This window comes from Raphanus sativus, chromosome 2 (assembly GCF_000801105.2).
Source record: "Raphanus sativus cultivar WK10039 chromosome 2, ASM80110v3, whole genome shotgun sequence".
In the NCBI taxonomy this organism is placed as follows: Eukaryota; Viridiplantae; Streptophyta; class Magnoliopsida; order Brassicales; family Brassicaceae; genus Raphanus; species Raphanus sativus.
In genome coordinates this window covers 40391865-40411324 of record NC_079512.1, presented here as the reverse complement: position 1 = coordinate 40411324, position 19460 = coordinate 40391865, and the positions used below count along the sequence as shown (strand labels likewise).

General features: G+C 36.2%; 4 protein-coding genes across 4 annotated transcripts; 2 read left to right on the top strand and 2 right to left on the bottom strand.

The window, feature by feature from the left end:
- Nucleotides 1-511: 511 nt before the first annotated feature.
- Nucleotides 512-1728, bottom strand: LOC108833324 (acid phosphatase 1; the record flags this gene model as incomplete). The annotated part of the gene is made up of 3 exons (XM_018606754.2): nucleotides 512-788; nucleotides 865-1074; nucleotides 1376-1728. Coding segments are annotated over 3 exons (741 nt in total), but the record flags the coding sequence as incomplete, so codon positions are not given.
- A 7729-nt stretch (nucleotides 1729-9457) lies between these two features.
- LOC108833332 (uncharacterized protein At4g02000-like) lies at nucleotides 9458-10045 on the top strand. Its single transcript, XM_018606764.1, has one exon. The coding sequence runs from the start codon at nucleotides 9458-9460 to the stop codon at nucleotides 10043-10045; it is 588 nt and encodes a 195-aa protein (XP_018462266.1).
- Nucleotides 10046-12046: 2001 nt separating this feature from the next.
- On the top strand, nucleotides 12047-13012 carry LOC130499460 (uncharacterized). The gene has a single exon (XM_056993548.1). The coding sequence runs from the start codon at nucleotides 12061-12063 to the stop codon at nucleotides 12928-12930; it is 870 nt and encodes a 289-aa protein (XP_056849528.1). The 5' UTR covers nucleotides 12047-12060; the 3' UTR covers nucleotides 12931-13012.
- A 2855-nt stretch (nucleotides 13013-15867) lies between these two features.
- Nucleotides 15868-19074, bottom strand: LOC108841094 (putative U-box domain-containing protein 53). The gene is made up of 9 exons (XM_056994981.1): nucleotides 18852-19074; nucleotides 18638-18762; nucleotides 18442-18549; nucleotides 18147-18354; nucleotides 17790-18076; nucleotides 17614-17712; nucleotides 17165-17518; nucleotides 16274-17038; nucleotides 15868-16176 (listed from the first exon to the last, which is right to left on the bottom strand). The coding sequence occupies exons 1-9, from the start codon at nucleotides 19072-19074 to the stop codon at nucleotides 15994-15996; spliced, it is 2352 nt and encodes a 783-aa protein (XP_056850961.1). The 3' UTR covers nucleotides 15868-15993.
- Nucleotides 19075-19460: the final 386 nt, after the last annotated feature.

Genomic DNA, 19460 nt, shown 5'->3' with positions numbered 1-19460 from the left:
ACCTGGCACTCTCATATTCATTTTGAAGTCAGATGTGTCAACAAATGGAGAGAACCTTGCTCCATTACTTTTACTTTGTTGATTTACAATATGGCTTGGGTTGATGCTAAGCGAATACTACAGTACTAGTATTTACTACTTTTATAAATAGGCACGTATATGACCGAGCATCCTTGTTTTGTAGCTTCTATTCCGTCTTTGTTGAAAATCACGTCGTTTCATGGATTTCCACAAGATCCGTAAAGGAAAGTTTGTTTCCTCATTATTGTATGTCTCATGTAGTAACCCCAAACAGATGAGGAAAGATTAATAATTTCCAGATAACCAACCTGTAAAGCTCTCATAAAACATAGATGACACACCTGCATTGGTTACAAAATTACAACGGAAGTAATAATACTTGTCAACTCTATATTTATTTTCTTTTCCCCGAAGCAAGTGTAGTATTACTGAAACAGAGCATTCTCTGTCATTAGTATTTAGTAGCATATAATAGCTGACAGATTACAAGTCGTGGCAGTCATAAAACTTTGATTACTCTCTGGTAAGCAAGTCTATACAATCTAGAAAAATATTGAATAAAGCTCCCCTTGCCTTCACTCGTCACTCTTCAGGGGATATAATACATTGGATTTGCAAGTTTGAAAGATCGCTGAGACATGGAAGAACCCAACAGATCACTCCATTGGTCACCTGAATTGCCTCTAATCCTATACCCCTCTTTCACCATCTCATCCCTCTTCTCAGATTTGTACAGCGTAGCCATCTTGTGCTGTTCATCTGGAGATCTGCAATGCCAAATAAAGAAAGCTCTAAGAATGTTCCTATGAGCAATACATTTGTTTTCTATGAGTAAGAATATACCTGAGAATGAGCTTGTCCCAGTTCTGGAAACCGGCATTGATGAGGTTTTCGACAGTGACAAGCCTGTGGCTCTCTTTCCTCCCCGTAAGCAAGAAAACTCTGTACCCCAAATCAATAACTCTTTGGTAAAGCTTCAAGCTTGGTGCTATGGCTGGTGCCACTCCTCTCTCAACCCATTTATCGAACTCTGAGTGATCAAACAGCTCAAGCCTGCAACATTGTTCCGGTAGTGAGTAACTAAATCAAACCAAGTTTTGAGAAACTAAACCAAATTTTGAAAAATTAAAAACTAAACCAAGTTTTGAAATTAAAAATTAAACCAAGTTTTGAAATTGAAAAACTAAACCAAGTTTTGAGATTGAGAAACTAAACCAAGTTTTGAGAATTCAGAAACTAAACCAAGTTTTGGAGATTGAGAAACTAAACCAGTTTTGAAATTGAGAAACTAAACCAAGTTTCGAAATTGAGAAACTAAACCAAGTTGTGAGATTGAGAGAAAACGTGTGCGTACCCAAAGCCATGGTCGTTGTAATAGGGAAGATTAGACAAGAGAGTCTCGTCGATGTCGAAAACCCAAGCGTCTTTGCCGTCGTCGATGTCGAAGACGGAAGCCTCTTCGGAGACTCTCTCAAGATCGGTGACGTAGCCTCTACCCAACACGTAGTCCTTGACGTAGTCGGCGCACTCCGCCGGAATCGAGCTCCAAGGGGCGAGATTGTTCGTCTCCGCCGCCAATCTCCAGCTCGTGCAATGCAAATCGACCTCGTCGACGACTTTCTTGGCCTCCGACGGGTACTGGAGAATCGACGACGGGTGGGAAAGTTCATCGGAAAACGCGGAGGAGAACAAGGACAATGACGTAAATCACCATCATCGGAGAAATAAAAAAACACGAACTCTGGGGTTTTTTTTCTTTCTGAAAGTTGAATTGGGTCTTTAGTAGCAATCAAATTGAGAAATTTGAATCGAATGAGGGGGTTTTATCGAACAAGAAATATAAAGGATAAAAATTGGATTAATGGAGTATCGTAAGGTAGAAGAAAGCTCCGTTTTTTTCTTTTTTAATTTCAATGGAGAGATGGAAATAATCTAATCGGATTGGCAAAGACAGGCGTGGCCGGTGAAGTCATATTTAAAAGGTGTGTTCGTTTTGTGGATCCGGATCTGAAGATGAGATCCAATTGGGTCGATCCGAATATTCTGTGATGTTCAGTGGGGTCCACAACTGGTCCTTATATGCCTCCCATTTGGTTAGTGCCCGATTACAAAAGTCGGTCTAACGATTAATGTACATGTTCTTCCAATTTTTTGTTTTTCCGTCATTGATTTTATTTTTTGTTAGAAAATTATTTTACATAATAAAATTTATGATTTTTGATAAATTATATATTTTAACTTTTTATGAAATTTATCTTAAATTTCCTTATATGACTTATTTTGTTATTTTAAATATGACTAAAATTTTTAACACTCTAAATAATTTTAACATGTAATATGATTTAACCCGACATTAAACTTATTTTACACTGATTTTCTTTTTAATTTAAATAAAATATTTTACATCTTCAACATTTTGATTAAAATAATTTCTATAATTTTATTAAATTTAGTTTATGTGATTTAGTTTTTATTTTAAACGAAACTATTTTTTAAAGAGTTGAGATAATTCAGACCCGTAGTATGATTTTCTTGATTTAATCATTTGTTATTTCAACTTGATTTTATTTTGAGGTTTCATTTAATAAATGTTTTCAAATAATTAATAACATGAAAGTATTTTGGAAAGATACGGTGCAAACATTTAAAAAACAAAATTTTCAAAAAAGTTAAAAACTGAATTACATTTAATGGTGCACATTTATTTTTAATTAAAAGAATATAATATCAATTATTATGCTATCCATATTTCCAATCAAAAATTTATTTTTTATTCCTATCCTTGTTTCCAAACAAAATCTTAAAGTACTTCTACTTAAATAAGATAGATAACAAATGGGCGAAGCCCAAATACAAAGACTACAAACCTACGGCCAAAAGCCCACATTACAACCGGCAAACCGAAAACACTAGCCAGCCTCGAGGCCCAAAACTAAAGCCCACCAAACCATGCGTCTAGCATGTGTCGAGGAGACTTGCCACGTGGATGGATCTGAATAGAATCTGCGACACGCGTCGCAATCCGCCTCAACTCGACCGCTCTGAGCACATCTCACCGACTCTCAGCCAAATCGAACCTGCGTTTCGTCGGAGCTCGGAGACAAGCACAGCCTCCGACGAACCCATAACCGTTCACACCGCTTTGTCTTCGCGCCAGAGAAATCGTCGACATCTCAAGATTTCCTCCGACTTTGAACCACTTCACATCCTGGACAAGCGAATCAAGAACCACTAACTTCTTCCCTTGTACGCCGTCACCATTGCCGGAGATCTTCACCGTCTACCGCGCAACCAACAGTCGTACCACACACATCCACCTTTCCGACAATCACACTAACCATAAAACAAATCGAACTAGTAAACTTACCCTAAAGGACTCAGGGATCTTGAACGGCAGCAAGGAGCTTTAGAAGCCTCCTCTCTCCGTGAGCAAAGCCGACGAAGGCGGAAGTTAAGAAAACTCCCCTTCCCGGGGACTAAAGCGGCGAAGATGAATCTGAGCAAGCCTCCATCTCCCGCAGACAAACCGGCGACGACGGAGCTAGGTTAGCCTCCTTCTCCCGGGGCACAGAAACACCGAGCAAGCAAGCCGCGCTCTCTCCATCTGAAACCTCCCCTCGAACGCGTCGTTGCTCCAAAAGTCGAGCCACCGTTAACGGAGGTAGCGAAATCAGAGCTCGGACAAGGCGCTCTAGGTTAGGACGTCGAAGAAGAAAGCGCAAGAAGACGCGAAAAAACAAACAGAGCACAACTATAAAAGAGAAGAAGAAGGGCTCCGGCGACGGCACGGACGCTCACGCGCCGTCCGTACGCCGGACCCTAATCACAGATCTACTTTCTCTTTCTAAACTCTCTCAACTCTCTGCAATCCGTATCAATTGTATTTACTCAGCATTTCTAACTTCCATGTTCTTCCAATTTAGGTGTGGAATTCCAATTATTTCTTAAAAAAAAAAAAAGAATGGGAGGCATATAAGGACGATTCAAATACATGGAATTTAAGAAATAACAAAATAGGAATTTTTTTTTTGTCATCAAACTACACCAAACTGGTAGCTCTACATCCATGTGAATGACAAAAGACGATTGTTGTCTGGCACTGCGTGCTAGACGATCCGCCCTTGAATTTGCCGTCCGTGGTACATGAATGAGCTGTGAGCTATGGAAACTGTCTTGTAGACTCTTGATATCTTCCAGGTAACTTGCGAATGCTGGCCACTCTTCTGGTTCCGAAACCATCTTCACCAACTGAGAACAATCCGTAGCAAACGTAACCTGTAACTGTCTTAAATTTCTCATACATTCCATCGCCCAAATCAATGCCTCCACCTCCGAGTGAAGAGGGGACATACTTGCCCGAACATTTCGCGCTCCCATTAGACCCTCGAAACCTGTGAGAGTGCTGAACCATCCTTGTCCCGAGAAAGAGTCCTTATCCTTCCACGAACCATCTACAAAGCACCATCTCCCTGGGATTGTGGGAAGTGTATATACTTGCGGTGGTATAGATTGCTGTATATTTAACTCCTGTGCCGCCGCCCACAAAGTAGATTCCGTTTTAGCCAATTTTAGTGTATCCCTTGCATCAATATCCAGATTGCTAAAAACCTTACAGTTCCTTGCTTTCCATATGTACCATAGTATCCAGATAAACTGATGGTCGCTCATCTGAGGTAACACTCTCCAAAATAAGTGATCCATATTAGTGAACAATGATTCCGAGGAAAAAACATCTGGGTGTTATGGTATCTTTGATAATGCCCATGCTTGTCGCGCTGGGGGACATTCAAAAAATACATGATTCAAGGATTCCTCAACGTGCCCACATCTATCACAACCTATTTCCCCTTGCATCCCTCGTGATTTTAAATTCTTTTTTACGGCAACACACCCTGATACAATCTGCCAAAGAAAATGCTTCATCTTTGGTGGACACTTCACCTTCCAACAAAAAGCTTTTAAAACATCTACAGTTGGGCCATAGAAAGCTGGTTGTTTGTCTTTATCTAGGTAAATTCTTTCCATCTCATATCCTGATTTAACCGTATATTTGCCATTGCTGGCAAAATGCCAGCCATCCTTATCTTCCATGCAAAACCTACTGAGAGGTATACTTTCTATAACCTTTGCATCCAATGGATCCACCAAAGCCCGAATGGCCTGTGAATTCCACGTCCTAGAGCCGGGGGAAATAAGAGAATCCACGGTAAGTTCCGGAAACAGGTTGTGTTGATTTTTGTTTGCTGGTCTCGGGCGAGTGGTTGGGAGCCAAGGATCATTCCATAATGATATAGATGAACCTGTTCCCACCCGTTTAATTAGTCATTTGCTAACCAGAGATCTAGCTGAAACAATACTCCTCCAGCCATATGATGGGGAGTAAGAACGGATTGGTTCCAGGGGTGAAGAGTTCCTGAAATACCGACCCTTGAACACTCGAGAGAATAGAGTGTTCGGTTTATCTATTAGACGCCAAAGTTACTTTCCAAGCATCGCCGTGTTAAAATTCATAATATCTTTAAAACCCAATCCACCTTCTTCCTTAAGAAGACATACTTTATCCCATGATTGCCAGTGCATGCCTTTAGTGCTTCCCCCAGGACTCCACCAAAACTTTGCGACCGTACCCGTAAGCTTCTTTACCGTTGTTTGTGGTAGTCTATAACAGAATATTACATGATTAGGCAAAGCCGTAACCACCGATTTAATGACCACTTCCTTCCCTCCTTTACTAAAGTATCGAAAAGTCCACCCATTAATCCTTGTATCTAACTGATCTTGTACAAATCCAAATACTTGTACCTTAGATCCACTTATATTTTCTGGTAGTCCCAGATATGACCCCATCCCACCTATATTCTGAATCCCCAATATATCTCTCATCTCTTGCCTCCTAGATTCTTCAATCTTATGCCCAAATTGAATAGATGATTTTTGGAAGTTTATCAGTTGGCCCGATACACCCTCGTACTCCTTTAAGATCCTGAGAATAGTTTCACATTCCTCCTTCTGTGCTTTACAAAAGAACAGACTATCATCTGCAAACATCATGTGAGGTATTGATGGGCAAGCTCTCACTACTTTCATTCCCGTCAATTGTTTTCCTTGTTCCGCTTTCTTAATATTTGCAATCAGAGCCTCAGTACACAAGATAAAAAGGTATGGAGATAGTGGATCTCCCTGCCTAAGACCCCTTTGTGGGGTTATAAGACCCTTTGGTTGACCATTTAGTAAAACCCGATACTGGACCGAAGAAATACATTCCATCATCAATTTCGTCCAATGTGGATCAAATCCTAACTTATTGAGTAATGCTTTGATAAAGCTCTACTCCACCCTATCATATGCTTTACTCATATCCGTTTTTATCGCCATATACTTATTTTGACAAGACTTATTTGTCCTCAATCCATGGAACATCTCTTGAGCAATCAGAATATTATCTGAAATCAGCCTCTCTGGTACAAAAGCCGACTGTGTTTCCGAAATAAGTCTTGGAAGACATACTTTCAACCTCTCACAAAGCACTTTTGATATAATCTTATATCCTACATTACAAAGACTGATGGATCTCAACTCTGTCATTCGTGTAGGTCGTTCCGTTCAAACCGGCGATGATTTTCTCACATAATAGGAATTATTTGATAGAATTATTTGATAACAAAATAGAAATTATTTCTATAATTGATTGAATTATTTTTAAACTATACTTTAGGAAAATTAAATATTTTAATTATTGTACATCGAGGTAAAACAAAATGTATTGTGAAACAAAATAGTTAGTTTAATGGAAGAATAGTTAAATTATCAAAACATTTTACGGAAATGATACACAAGTTGCCATCAGCTACCAATGTCATCAATGTCATCTAATTTTGCTGATACGAATGCTACAACAGTTAATTTTGCTTGCGATAATGCCACATGTAGAAATTTTTAAAATAAAAAGGAGTTTTTGTGAATATAATTTTTGAAAATTTTAAATTTTATAAATTTATTATTTAGTAAAATTAACAAAAATTAATTAAATTTTAATCATGTATAACAGATATATTGATAAATGTTTCGATCATATCAGAATACCGTTCTTATAAGAGTTATATATGTATTGTAATGATTCAAATTCAATACTAGTGTTGCAGTCGTGTTACTTTCAAACAATCATGGTTGTTTTTACATTTAAGTAATTTATGTTAATCTGAATTCTTTAAATGTAAATAACAGGAACATGCCCATGATTAAACAAGAGGAACACAGCTGTAACATTAGCATTAAATTTGGATCATTAAAGTACATTTATAATTTTTATAAGGACGGTATTGTGATATGATCGAAATTTTTACGAATATATGCTTTATATAAGATGAAAATTTAATTAATTAATTAATTTTTGTTAGTTTTACTAAATAATAAAATTTTATAAAGTTTTACATTTTTATGAAAAGACTATTTTTTTTTATATAATTTTTTTACATGTGGCATTTTTGTCAGCAAAATTAGCTGACATGTCATCCACGTCGTTGTAATTAGATGACGTTGTATCTGATGTATCGACTGGTATATGATTTCACCAAAAAAATAAATATCAAGTATGTTATTTGGAATTTTTGAATATATATATATATATGATTTTACACAGTCATGTATATCGGGTATAAATTAAATATATCGCGATATGTTTGGTATGAAATAAGCGTTTTCCAAACATTTTACATACATAGACTTAGACCCAATAACAATGAAAATACTACTAGTACTAGGTAACTAATTTCAGTCTTCATATATGTGATGAAAAAGGTTCAAAAGCATTAGGACGTAAAAAGGTATTTTACTTTTAAGTTTTACTTCCATTTTTATCTAGTAAGTAAAAAAATAAAATACTATTAATCTACTAAAGTTAGGACTGGATGTTTAGGGCGGCCATCGGTTTCGGTTCATTTGATTCGGATTTTTGGTGTTATATTCATAAGTTCCATTCGGGTTGTTCTAATTAACGGGTCGGGTTCGGTTCAGTTCCTTCTGAATTCGATTCGGATCGGATTGTAACCAATGTGAAATCGTCCAAAAACTATATTTTTTGAACCTTAAAATTTGACTAAAAGTTTAAAAATATATAAAAAAGTATTTAGAAATCTAATTAGAATTAGTTTTTTTTCCTCGAATAGATTTACTTGATTGCAAAAAAGGTATTACACATGGAAAAACACAGAGCTAGCAATTTTATAGAACTCCTAGAGACATAAACCAGCAGTAAACAAACCTTACTCTGGAAACTAAAGCCGACACAATTGAGAAAATTATTCGGAAGCTACAACACATAATGCACAAAGCTAAAAGTAGACCCGACCATAGAACTAGATCACAATAACTAAACACCCAAGTAAGAAGAACTACTGAAATAGGAGGGAAGACATAATCGCACACCCACAACCGATTTTTATTAGGGGAAATCTGCATCTCATTATATTGCTCCGAACCACCTCCTCCAGAAGAGCCACGAGAAACCAAACAAGACAAAAAATAAATAGAATTAGTTAAACTATCTAAATTAACTAAAAATATTTTGAATACTCAAAATATCTAAATCACCTTAACATATATAAAATTATTAACATATTTATCTAATTTTGGATATCTTCGGATTCTAGTTCGGATTTTGGTTCGGTTCAGATTATAATCAAATTCTAAACTACTAAACTCATAAATTCTGTTTGGATATTTTTGTATTATAGTTCGGATCCGGTTTTGGTTTTTCCGGTTTGCGTTTAGATAGATATTTCGGGTTGGGTTAAAACGTCCAAAGTTTTCTAAATACTTAATTTATGAAAATTATAGTCAGTTTAATTTTTCTGGAACACTTGTCAATTTATTATTTATGTTAATGAGATATTATAATATTCTGTAATTTGTATCCTGTGGTTTGCAAATCAATCCAAAAAAATAGAATCACATTTTTAAAATGTGACAACGTTAAAAAAATAGCATATCAGTTGAAAATATATGATTAATAAAAACTTGAGTCATGGTCAATCTCATGTGTTATAGTAAAAACTCTCTCTTTCTCTAGAGCTCTAGACTCTCTCTTTTGAGCCCTGTTCCTTCCTCTGTTTTCTCCATCGATTTTCTTTGAAACTCGCTTAAATTTCAATCTCTCCTTCAATCTATCATGTCTTCAAAAATGGATAAGGCTATGCTCGCTCTTTCTCTTAAAGATGATGAGGATATTCCCTTTGATATGCCTGATCTTCCTCAATTTTACTCGCATGCAAGGAATCAAAACAGCCTAATCGGTCGTCTTCTCAACCCACCTCATCAAAATATGGCAAGTCGATCCTAGACATGCCTAGGAAATGGCAGAAACAGAACCGATGTCGTGGAATCGCCCTCTCTGACGAACGATTCCAGTTCATCTTCGATCATGCACACGACCTCGAAGATGTTTTTGGATAAAGGCATTCAAACTTATCATGAATGGGCTCTTGCGGTTGATTCATGGTTTGAAAATCCTCCTCCCGATTATCTTCAGTATGTTCCGATTTGGGTTCAAATTAAGAACATACCGGTCAACCACTACACCAAAGAAGCTATCACAGCAATCAGGGAGCTTATGGGACATGTTGACACTGTAGCCTTTGATCCTACAAAACCGCAGCGACATGATTTTGTTTGGGTCAAAATCATCTTGCATGTCTCTAAGCCGCTCAGCAAATTCCGTACCCTAAATCTTCGTGGTGGCTTACAACACACGGTTTACTTCTTCTATGAAAAAGTGCAGAAAAGATGCTATCTTTGTCAACATTTGACGCATGCAAGTGATATTTGCCCTTTTGTGAACCGAAATCCTCCAAACCCTGGTGACACACCTGCTACCAGCTCCACTTCCTCCAGCCGTCAATCTCAACAAGCTCAACAACCCCTCTCAGAATCTGATCCTCTGTTTGGTGTGTTGAAGGATGATCAAGTTGGAATCCATCCTATTTCTGGTCGGCCTCGCATTGCTCCTGAAGTTCTTCAAGAAATGTGAAATTATCTTCTGGCGCCTACTGGTGATGACAGAAGCATTAAAGAGCAGCGTATCATTTCAACAGTCACTCCTGAAGAAGTGAAGACTGTTGTTTTCTCTATCAAAGGTGAAAGTACACCAGGTGTTGACGGCATGACTGGTTTTTTCTTTCAACATTATTGGGAGACAGTAGGTGATCAGTTAACTACAGAGGTTCTCAAGTTTTTTGAAACAGGGATCTTACCGGTGGAATGGAATTATATGCAGATATGCTTGATTCCGAAGAAACCAGGTGCTTTTGTCATCACTGAATTGAGGCCGATCAGTTTATGCACAGTTATGTACAAAACTATTTCAAAAATATTGGCTTCCCGCCTTCAGAGGTTTCTCCCTGCCATAGTTTCTACAAATCAATCTGCCTTTGTGTCTAACCGTTTGATCTCTGATAATATCATCATGGCTCACGAAGCAGTACATAGCCTTTACACAAAAGAATGAATATCTGAGCAGTTCATGGCAGCCAAGACCGATATGTCAAAAGCGTTTGATAGAGTCGAATGGCATTACCTTCATGATCTTCTCTGTTCTCTAGGCTTTCATCAGACATGGGTATGATGGATAATGTCTTGTGTCACAACAGTCAATTATTCTGTTCTGCTTAATGGACAATCTTTTGGTTTCATTGCGCCAGAGAGAGGCTTACGACAAGGGGATCCCATCTCCCTCTTCCTTTTTGTCCTATGCGCTGAAGGTCTCTCTTATCTTTTAAATCAGAAAGCAGAACATGGCCTCATCAGTGGTATTCAATTCTCTCCCTCTGGTCCAGCACTTCATCATCTGTTTTTTGCAGACGACAGTCTCTTCCTCTTTAAAGCTGATATCTCTCAATATCAATACTTTCAAGAGGTTTTACAGAAGTATGGTGAAGCCACTGGACAGGTTATTAATTTTTCTAAATCTTCGCTAACCTTTGGGAAGAAAGTGGACCACGACCTGAAGCTGCGCATACAGACTTTACTGGGCATTTTTGAAGAAGGTGGAGCAAGTACTTATCTTGGACTACCCAAATGTTTTAGTGGTTCAAAGGTGAAGATGTTAGAATACATTCAAGAGAAGATGAAAGGGAGGATGTCTTGTTGGTATTCTAGATTTTTATCGCAAGCTGGAAAGGAAATCATCATCAAATCTATTGCTTTGGCGATGCCGATTTACGCTATGAGTTGTTTTAAATTCCCTAAGACAACTTGTAGAAATTTGACATCAGCCATGGCTTCTTTTGGTGGAACTCTTCAGAGGACAAAGGGAAGATTCATTGGTTAAGTTGGGATAAGCTATGTGTTCCCAAACACTTAGGAGGGATGGACTTCAAAGATATTGAAATTTTTAACCAAGCTTTGTTAGTTAAGCAAGCTTGGAGAATCCTTCATGACCAATCGTCTCTGTTTGGGAGTTTCTTAAAAAGCAGATACTACCCTCATAGTGACTTCCTCTCTGCTAAGCTTGGCGCAAGACCTTCTTATGCCTGGCGTAGCATTCTCGTGGAAGAGATCTTCTTATCAAAGGTCTTCGACGTATGATTGGCAATGGAAGCTCTACTCCAGTCTGGTCTACGCCTTGGTTAGTTGATGGTGATAGAATGCGTATCCCTTTGATGAAGAATGGTTTTGTTGATCTTAACCTCAGAGTGAAAGATCTTTTATTGCCAAACTCTCATAGATGGGACATGATGAAGCTCAATGACCTTTTCTTTCAGCAAGATGTTGAGATCATCTCTCGGATCAGACCTGTCATCTCCTCTGATGATTTTTATATCTGGAATCATACGCGCTCCAGAGAATACTCGGTCAAAACAGGCTACTGGTTTGCTGAAAGAATTGCTAATAAAGAAGCCTATATAGCAGGTTCCATGCTTCCGTCTCTCAATGGAATCAAGGAGTTCATCTGGTCTTTGAATACAGCTCCAAAAATCAAATTTTTTTTGGTGGAAAGCCGTCAGTGGAGCATTACCGGTGACAGACAATCTTCTTTCTAGAGGCATGAAACTGGACACGAGGTGCCAAATCTGTGGGCTAGAAGGAGAATCAGTGAATCATGTTCTGTTCACCTGCACGCTTTCTAGGCAATACTGGGCCATCAGTAACTTCCCTATTCCTCACACTGGTTTTTCCGAATCCTCTGTCTACTCTAACATTTATTATATTCTCAAAGCTAGAGATATCTCCTCTATTCCTCTGGAGATTAGTAGAGCAGGACCTTGGATCATTTGGAGTATATGGAAAAACAGAAATCTTCATTTCTTTGAAGGCAAGATCACGAATGCTCCAGATTTCTCGGCCCAAGTATTTGACGAAGTAAACCACTGGTTTATCATCAAAACTTTGGAGAAAGAAGAAAAGGCTATTGATCTTGAGAGAAAGAAGAGAATCTTATTTGGTTGGAAACCGCCTCCCTCTCATTGGGTGAAATGTGATATTGGCTATGCTTGGAGTCCAATCAAAAAGGAGAGTGGAGCTTCTTGGGTTGTAAGAAATAAAGCAGGTAAGGTCTTGCTGCATGGTAGGAGATCATTCTCAGGAATCACTAGCAAGACAGATGCTTCTTTAGAAAGCTGGATATGGGAAATTGATAGTTTAAAAAGCCTACACTTTGACTCTGTTATTTTTGCAAGTGAAGACAAAGACCTGGTTGCCGCAGTCTCTACTCCTTCTGCCTGGCCTTCTCTAAAATTCTATTCAGAGCAGGTTTGTCTTCGGTTACATAATTTTTTGAATTGGCATGTTCAGTTCCAGCAGCGTAGTGACATTAAAGGTGCTCATCTCATAGCCAATAGTGTGGTCAAAGAGGATCGATTTCAATCTTATATTGCAACTGGATTCCCGCGTTGGTTAAGTCATCTTTACCAATAGCTCTCACTAGCTCTCATCCTTGTTGTAATATCTTTCAGATTATCTTGGATCCTCTTATTTTTGTAGCTCTATCTTTGTAAAGTTGGTAATATATATGCAAAGCGTTTTAAAAAAAAGTAATAATACATATCATAAAATTGAAGAGATAGAATAACAACATTTTCATAACTGCTTCGATCATTCTCCATAATAATATCACTAGAGATTGATCCGCCCGGGTATTGATTTATATATTTTTATACTTCGATATTTAATTTTTATAATTAGTGTTATATATTTTAAATGTATCATAATATAACTAACGACATTCAAAAGACCTGAACCAAATCAGGTTATATGCCTATTTTTGTTACAAATATCTGAATCCGTTTTAGATATATTGGTTATTTAGATATTTTAGGTTCTATACATCAGAACCGAATTCATCCAGATCCAGAATGACCCAACTCAAAATCCACACATAAGTTAATAATATTCAAGCGGGACTTGGTTTAAAAAAAATGATACCCGAAAAGAACAACATGTACCTAAATGAATTGATAATGTTCATGTCTAACTGATTTTATAAACTAATAAAAAACTTTTTTATGTGTTTCGCTAAATTAAGTGAAATAGAAAGAGTTTTTAATCAAGTAAAATAATTATATGGAGTGAAAAAATTGAGTATTAATAAATGTAGCACATTTTAATTATTTTGATTTAAGTTATTATTTTATTCACAAAAACATATTTTTGAATTATGTTTTTGGGTACGTAATTTTCCACAAATTGAAACTAAAATAAAAATATTTTAGTAAAATAAACTAAATCAAACGTTTAATCATATAATACCTAATTATTTAACATTTTTGATTTTATAATTGGCACAAAATTAATATTGATCAACTAATAAATAAAAATATGTACTATTATTATTATGGAATATAATTAGTGATATAAATTATTGTTAAGGTATTATAATTAATTAAATTGTTAAATTAAGTGAAATATGGAAACACAGTTAATAGATACTACTATCAGTGTATCCGAACAAATTTTATTGACCACTATTCAAGTTTCCAAACAGTTCTATTGTGTATTTCAACTTTAATAATATAGACTAGATTTTGATCCGCCCTTAAAAAGAGCGGGTATATTTTTTGTTAGAAAATTATTTTACGTAATAAAAATTATGATTTTTGATAAATTATAGTTTTTAACTTTTTATGAAATTTATCTTAAATTTATTTATATGACTTATTTTTGTTATTTTCAATATGACTAAATTTTAGAAGACTCTAAATAATTCTAACCAGTAATATGATTTTATTTATTTAAACCAAAGTTAAACTTATTTTACACTGATTTTTTTTTAATTTAAATAAAATATTTTATATCTTCAACACTCTTGTATTGGAAAATTCATTTGGGGGATTCAAACTATTTTCCATAATTTTATTAAATTTAGTTTATGTGATTTAGTTTTTATTTTAAATGAAACTATTTTTAAAGAGTTGAGATAATTCAGACCCGTATTATGATTTTGTTGATTTAATCATTTGTTATTTCAACTTGATTTTATTTTGAGGTTTCTTTTAATAAATTCTTTCAAATAATTAATAATATGAAAGATTTTTTGAAAAAATATGGTGCAAACATTTAGGAATCAAAATTTTCAAAAACGTTAAGAACTGACTTATATTAAATGCTCTTTAATGTAATTGCAAAATAATGACTTTTGATTGGTTGCAAATAATGCTGAGAAAAAAGTACATGCAGTTTTTGTAATTACTTAGAAAGTCCAAGGGCAGATTCATAAACAGTCATCTACTTTAATAGTATAGAAAATGGGTTAGGTAAAATTTTAAAAAATTCAAATCGCGGGTAATTTTTTCTTTCCAAATTTTATATACATATGTAAAATATTTGTAATTTCATGTGTATATATATTATTCAACTTTATTTCAGATTTGAGAGAACATATGGAGTTCAAAGTTGTAGAGTGTTAGTGTTTAGAAACATATTAAACCCACCCTACCCGATCTATCTGCCGTAGGTTGAGTCATTTTTTTGACTCAAAATTTTGACATGCATGACCCGCAAGAAAAAACATAATACCCACACCTACTCCGTTTAATTTTGCGGGCAACCCGCGGAACCCACATATAATTATTTAAATAAAAATTATAATTATTTATTTTTTTTCAAAAAATAATGTAAACAATATATATTTTTAATACTGCAAACTTATATCTTAAAATATATATATCCGCACCCATACCCACGATTTAAGTAGATTTGGAATATAGTATATTTTCATAGTATCTCTTTCTTTTAAACAAAAATATATAATGTAAAATCTGTTTTGGATAATACTTTTAAGATAAGAATATATTTAATAGAATTATTCTACAGCTATTGAAATTTTTGGGAACCTATTTTTAAGATGAATATATTTTTGAAAAATGGATGTTATAGAGAATATTATTGGAATTTATTTGATTTGAATCCGAAAAATTGATGACTTTATATATTATGTTTTAAATTTATTGTTTAAGTAAAATATTTAAAATAGGAATGAGTTAAAAAATATATTATTTTAAAATCTGATTTTCTTGAAATCGATTGAGGAATCACTGGAAAAAAAGCCAAATGACGTTCACCATCAAAAGACTTAAAAGGTTTATATTCGAGAATCAATTTTGTATTGACAATTTAAATTTACTTCAAAAGATGTTTACATGGTTTAAAAATAAAAATTGGTCTGAAAAAAATATTACTATTCGATAATCAATTAATTTACTATTCGTTGGACCATATATTTAAATTATTGGGCTTTTTGTTTAGTTAGACATTATTATTGATTGGGCTTTTAATTTCTGTAAACTATTAAAGGTATTTTAAAAAAAAAAAGAAAAAAAAAGAGATGTTTTGTAATTATTTTAAAAAGTTAGGGGCATGTTCATAAATTGATTTCTGCTTTAATAATATAGATTTCCAAACAGTTTTATTGTTATTTAACTTTAATAATATAGATAATCTCCAATAACATCATTCATCACTGAGCTCCCGCTTTTGTTTGCCTTACTGATTTCTACATCTCCACTGGACAATGGCTGCATGAAGAGTGTGATTGGGCAAAAGGGTCAGGTTTTCTAACGGCGAATCAGTCACCGGCGAGCTACGGTGGTCCTCCATCCACTTCTCTATGGCTTTTCGGTCATAAGTGTATCCGTCAGCCGCAATACATGGATCATTCATCACATCCTGCAAATAAACACAATAACAACATTCTTCTCTAAACCAACCTGAGACTTCTTTAGCAAGCAAACATATATGACGTGATGAACAAGTTATATATTACCTTAAGTAATGGGCAGATGAAGTGGCTTGGAGGTTGCTTCGGCGCAGATGCAATCATTATTCTTGCTTTTTCAGCAACCTTCTTCAAGCTCTCCAATGCTGGAAGAATCTGCTTCTCCAGGTCTGGCCTGTCTTTAGCTCGGATCTCTGTACAATGTATGGCTAATGCAGCTAGTTTCCGGGTCTCTTCCATTGGCCAGTCACCTGCTTTTTTATCAAGAATCTGTATCAGCTCGTCGTCATTATTGTTCTCCATGGCTATTTCTACTGTATAGGTCAGTGCTATAGCTGGCTGCGCGGTAAGAAGCTGGAGAATAATCATTCCCAAGGCATAGACGTCTGACTTTGGAGATAACATCCCTGTTCGTTGATATTCAGGATCAATGTAACATAATGTTCCCACAGGACTTGTCTGTTTGTACATTGTGAACTTGGTTGATAATAGGTCGGTTTGGATCATTGTGGAGAGACCCACATCGCCCACTTTGCTGACGAAGTTTCGATTAAGAAGGATGTTGGCTGGTTTAAGATCACGGTGGATGATTGGTTTCGGTTTTGACTTGTGGAGGAAGACAAGCGCTGATGCCACTTCCCAAGCGATTCTGAAACGTACGTACCACGGGAGTGGTTGGCTGTTGTTTACTTGGAACAGTCTATCTTCCAAGCTACCGTTCTCCATGTACTCATAGACTAGTGCTCCACGCTCAGGGCATGCTCCTAATAGGAGAACCAAGTGTGGATGGCTGATCTTGCTCAAGATCTCGAGCTAAGAGAGAATGAAATCGTTAGAAAAAGAGATCCAATCAATTCCGATTTTTTCTTTTTCTTTTTCTTTTTCTATTGATTCTTTTAGTATTTTTTTTTCTTCAAAAGTAGGAGTGTATATACGTACCTCTTGATCGAACTGCTTGGATAGATTACTTTCAGGGGAATGCAAAACTTTGACAGCGGCGACTGTATGATGAAGACTGCATTTGTAAACAGCACCATAAGCTCCTTCTCCGATCTTAAGATCCTCAGAGAATGATGAAGTTGCGGTGCTGATTTCTTCCCAAGTGAACTCTTGGTATTGCACCTTAGGAGGAGCCACAAGGGAGGAGCTTTCTACAAGCTTCTCCTTCTCTTTGGCTTCACGGTCTACTGCTTCTCTTCTCTGTGCGGTCTCTTTCTCTTCACTTCTCTTCTGCTGTGTTTCATTTGTTCCATGCTCTTTTAGTGTTAGCTCTTCCAACTTTAGCTCATTTAGCTGAAAGCCATAACAACGAAAGATTTTTATTAGACACACAAACCCCAATGCCTTCTTTGAAGCTTTTTCAGGAAATAAATACACTATTGGTGGACCTTTCTAGAAGCATCCAAGGTCTCTACTTGAGCCACTGCATACATTTCATGAGCTTGTCTAAGTTCATCTCTCAACTTTGTAATCTCGTCAAGTGTGTCCTGAAAATCAAATGGAAAACACCTCTCATTTTTCCAAATGCTTTCACAAGAAATATGGAAATGTTAAACCTACGTACCTGGTCGTCTGTGAAATAATCTTCACCTTTATCAGTAACGTTTTCATATTCAGGGTTGCTAGAGATATGACTGATACCGTCTTTTCCCTCATCCAATTCGGTATAGGATGTTGTTTCTCTCTTGCCTACCTCCTCTGCAGCATTCGACCACACACTTCCTGTTTCATCTGACTCAGTTTCGGCACGACCGGAAACCCCTCTTACTATTGTCGGGAGATGTTGCAATCTCTTATTGGACAGACCAAGAGACTTGGATTTGAGTGTTGCATTTGTTGACGACATTGCATCTACCAAAAGAAAAAAAAAATGGAACTAATACAATATTTTACAATCTCTCTTGCTTAAAAAGCTTCTAACCTGAGATAGTCCCTGAACCAGAAGAAGAGCTGGAGCTTCTCTCACTACCAGTATCTCTTAAAATTTCATTCCTCTCTGTGTCTGAAGGAGATGAAGCTAATTTCCCTCCCGAGAGAATATAGACTCCTTTTGAGACCACATAGACTGTGCAAAGGTTTGACACAGACTGTGATATTTTCGCGGTAATATCATTATTCCTGTAATTGTTCTCAACACATATATATCATGGAGAAAACGCTATGGAATCATTATAACATTAAACCATGAAAGATAAGCCTTACCCGTACAAGCCAACGTTACATGAGCGTCCAATAACAAGCTTGCTGATCGAGTGCTGATTAACCTCTCTGGTTATTGCCACTGCAACACTATTTGATTCTATCACTAGAACTTCCACTGCAACCTTTTTGTTAAAAAGATTCAACACGTGTGAGTTTCATACACATTTAGCTATACGATATCTGATAAAGCAAGACAAAAAAAAAAAAAACCTTTTTACGCTGGCACATCTTCTTGTAAGGTTTCAGAAGAGTTTCTCTAGTCTCCTCCATCACTTGTCGTCTATAAGTAACCGCCACATCCTCTGGTGCCTCAGAGATAGAGACTATGTTTCCGGCTTGGTAAGGAAACAGAAGCCAGTTTCAAGACTCTTTAATTAGTCACATAAAGTCTCAGGTAGAGAAGAAAACCTGTAGAAGAACTTACAAGGTGTAGGTATAGAAGTGAGCTTTGGATGGATGTGAATCAGCTTGAAAACAATATTTTTCTCGGGAGCAAACTTCTTGAGCGCCCACTTGAGTACATTCTTGCTTTTGGTACTACCACTAATAGCTACCGCAACGGTCAAGGATTGAGAAGGAGACGCGTGATTCGTACCGGCAAGCACCGGTTTGGGTTCCAGGTACGAATTTTTGAAAAAGAAATCCATTTATTTCTGAATTAAAAAAGCCTTTTCAAAAGCTGCTTGGAGCCTCTAAAAACGTCAGGGTCTGCAATTGTTCTAGTCTACAAAGCCATTTGGGAGATAAGTCAGGACAAAATCACAACTGATCTCTTAACATTTACACCCAAAAAGAAAAATCACATCTGAAACTAAATCAAGATCCTTTTTGGGTTGGGAGGCAACAAAGGAACATTAGAGATAAATTGTTATCACATTGGTCAATAAAGAATGCAAAGCTTTTGACAAGATCTTGATTTTGAATAGAGCATAGATCAAGAGATGATCTGATATTACTCATAACTAAACCTCTGAAAATTCAAACCTGGATATGTTATTATGAGTATTGATCAAACATTCCAGCGTCAAATTAG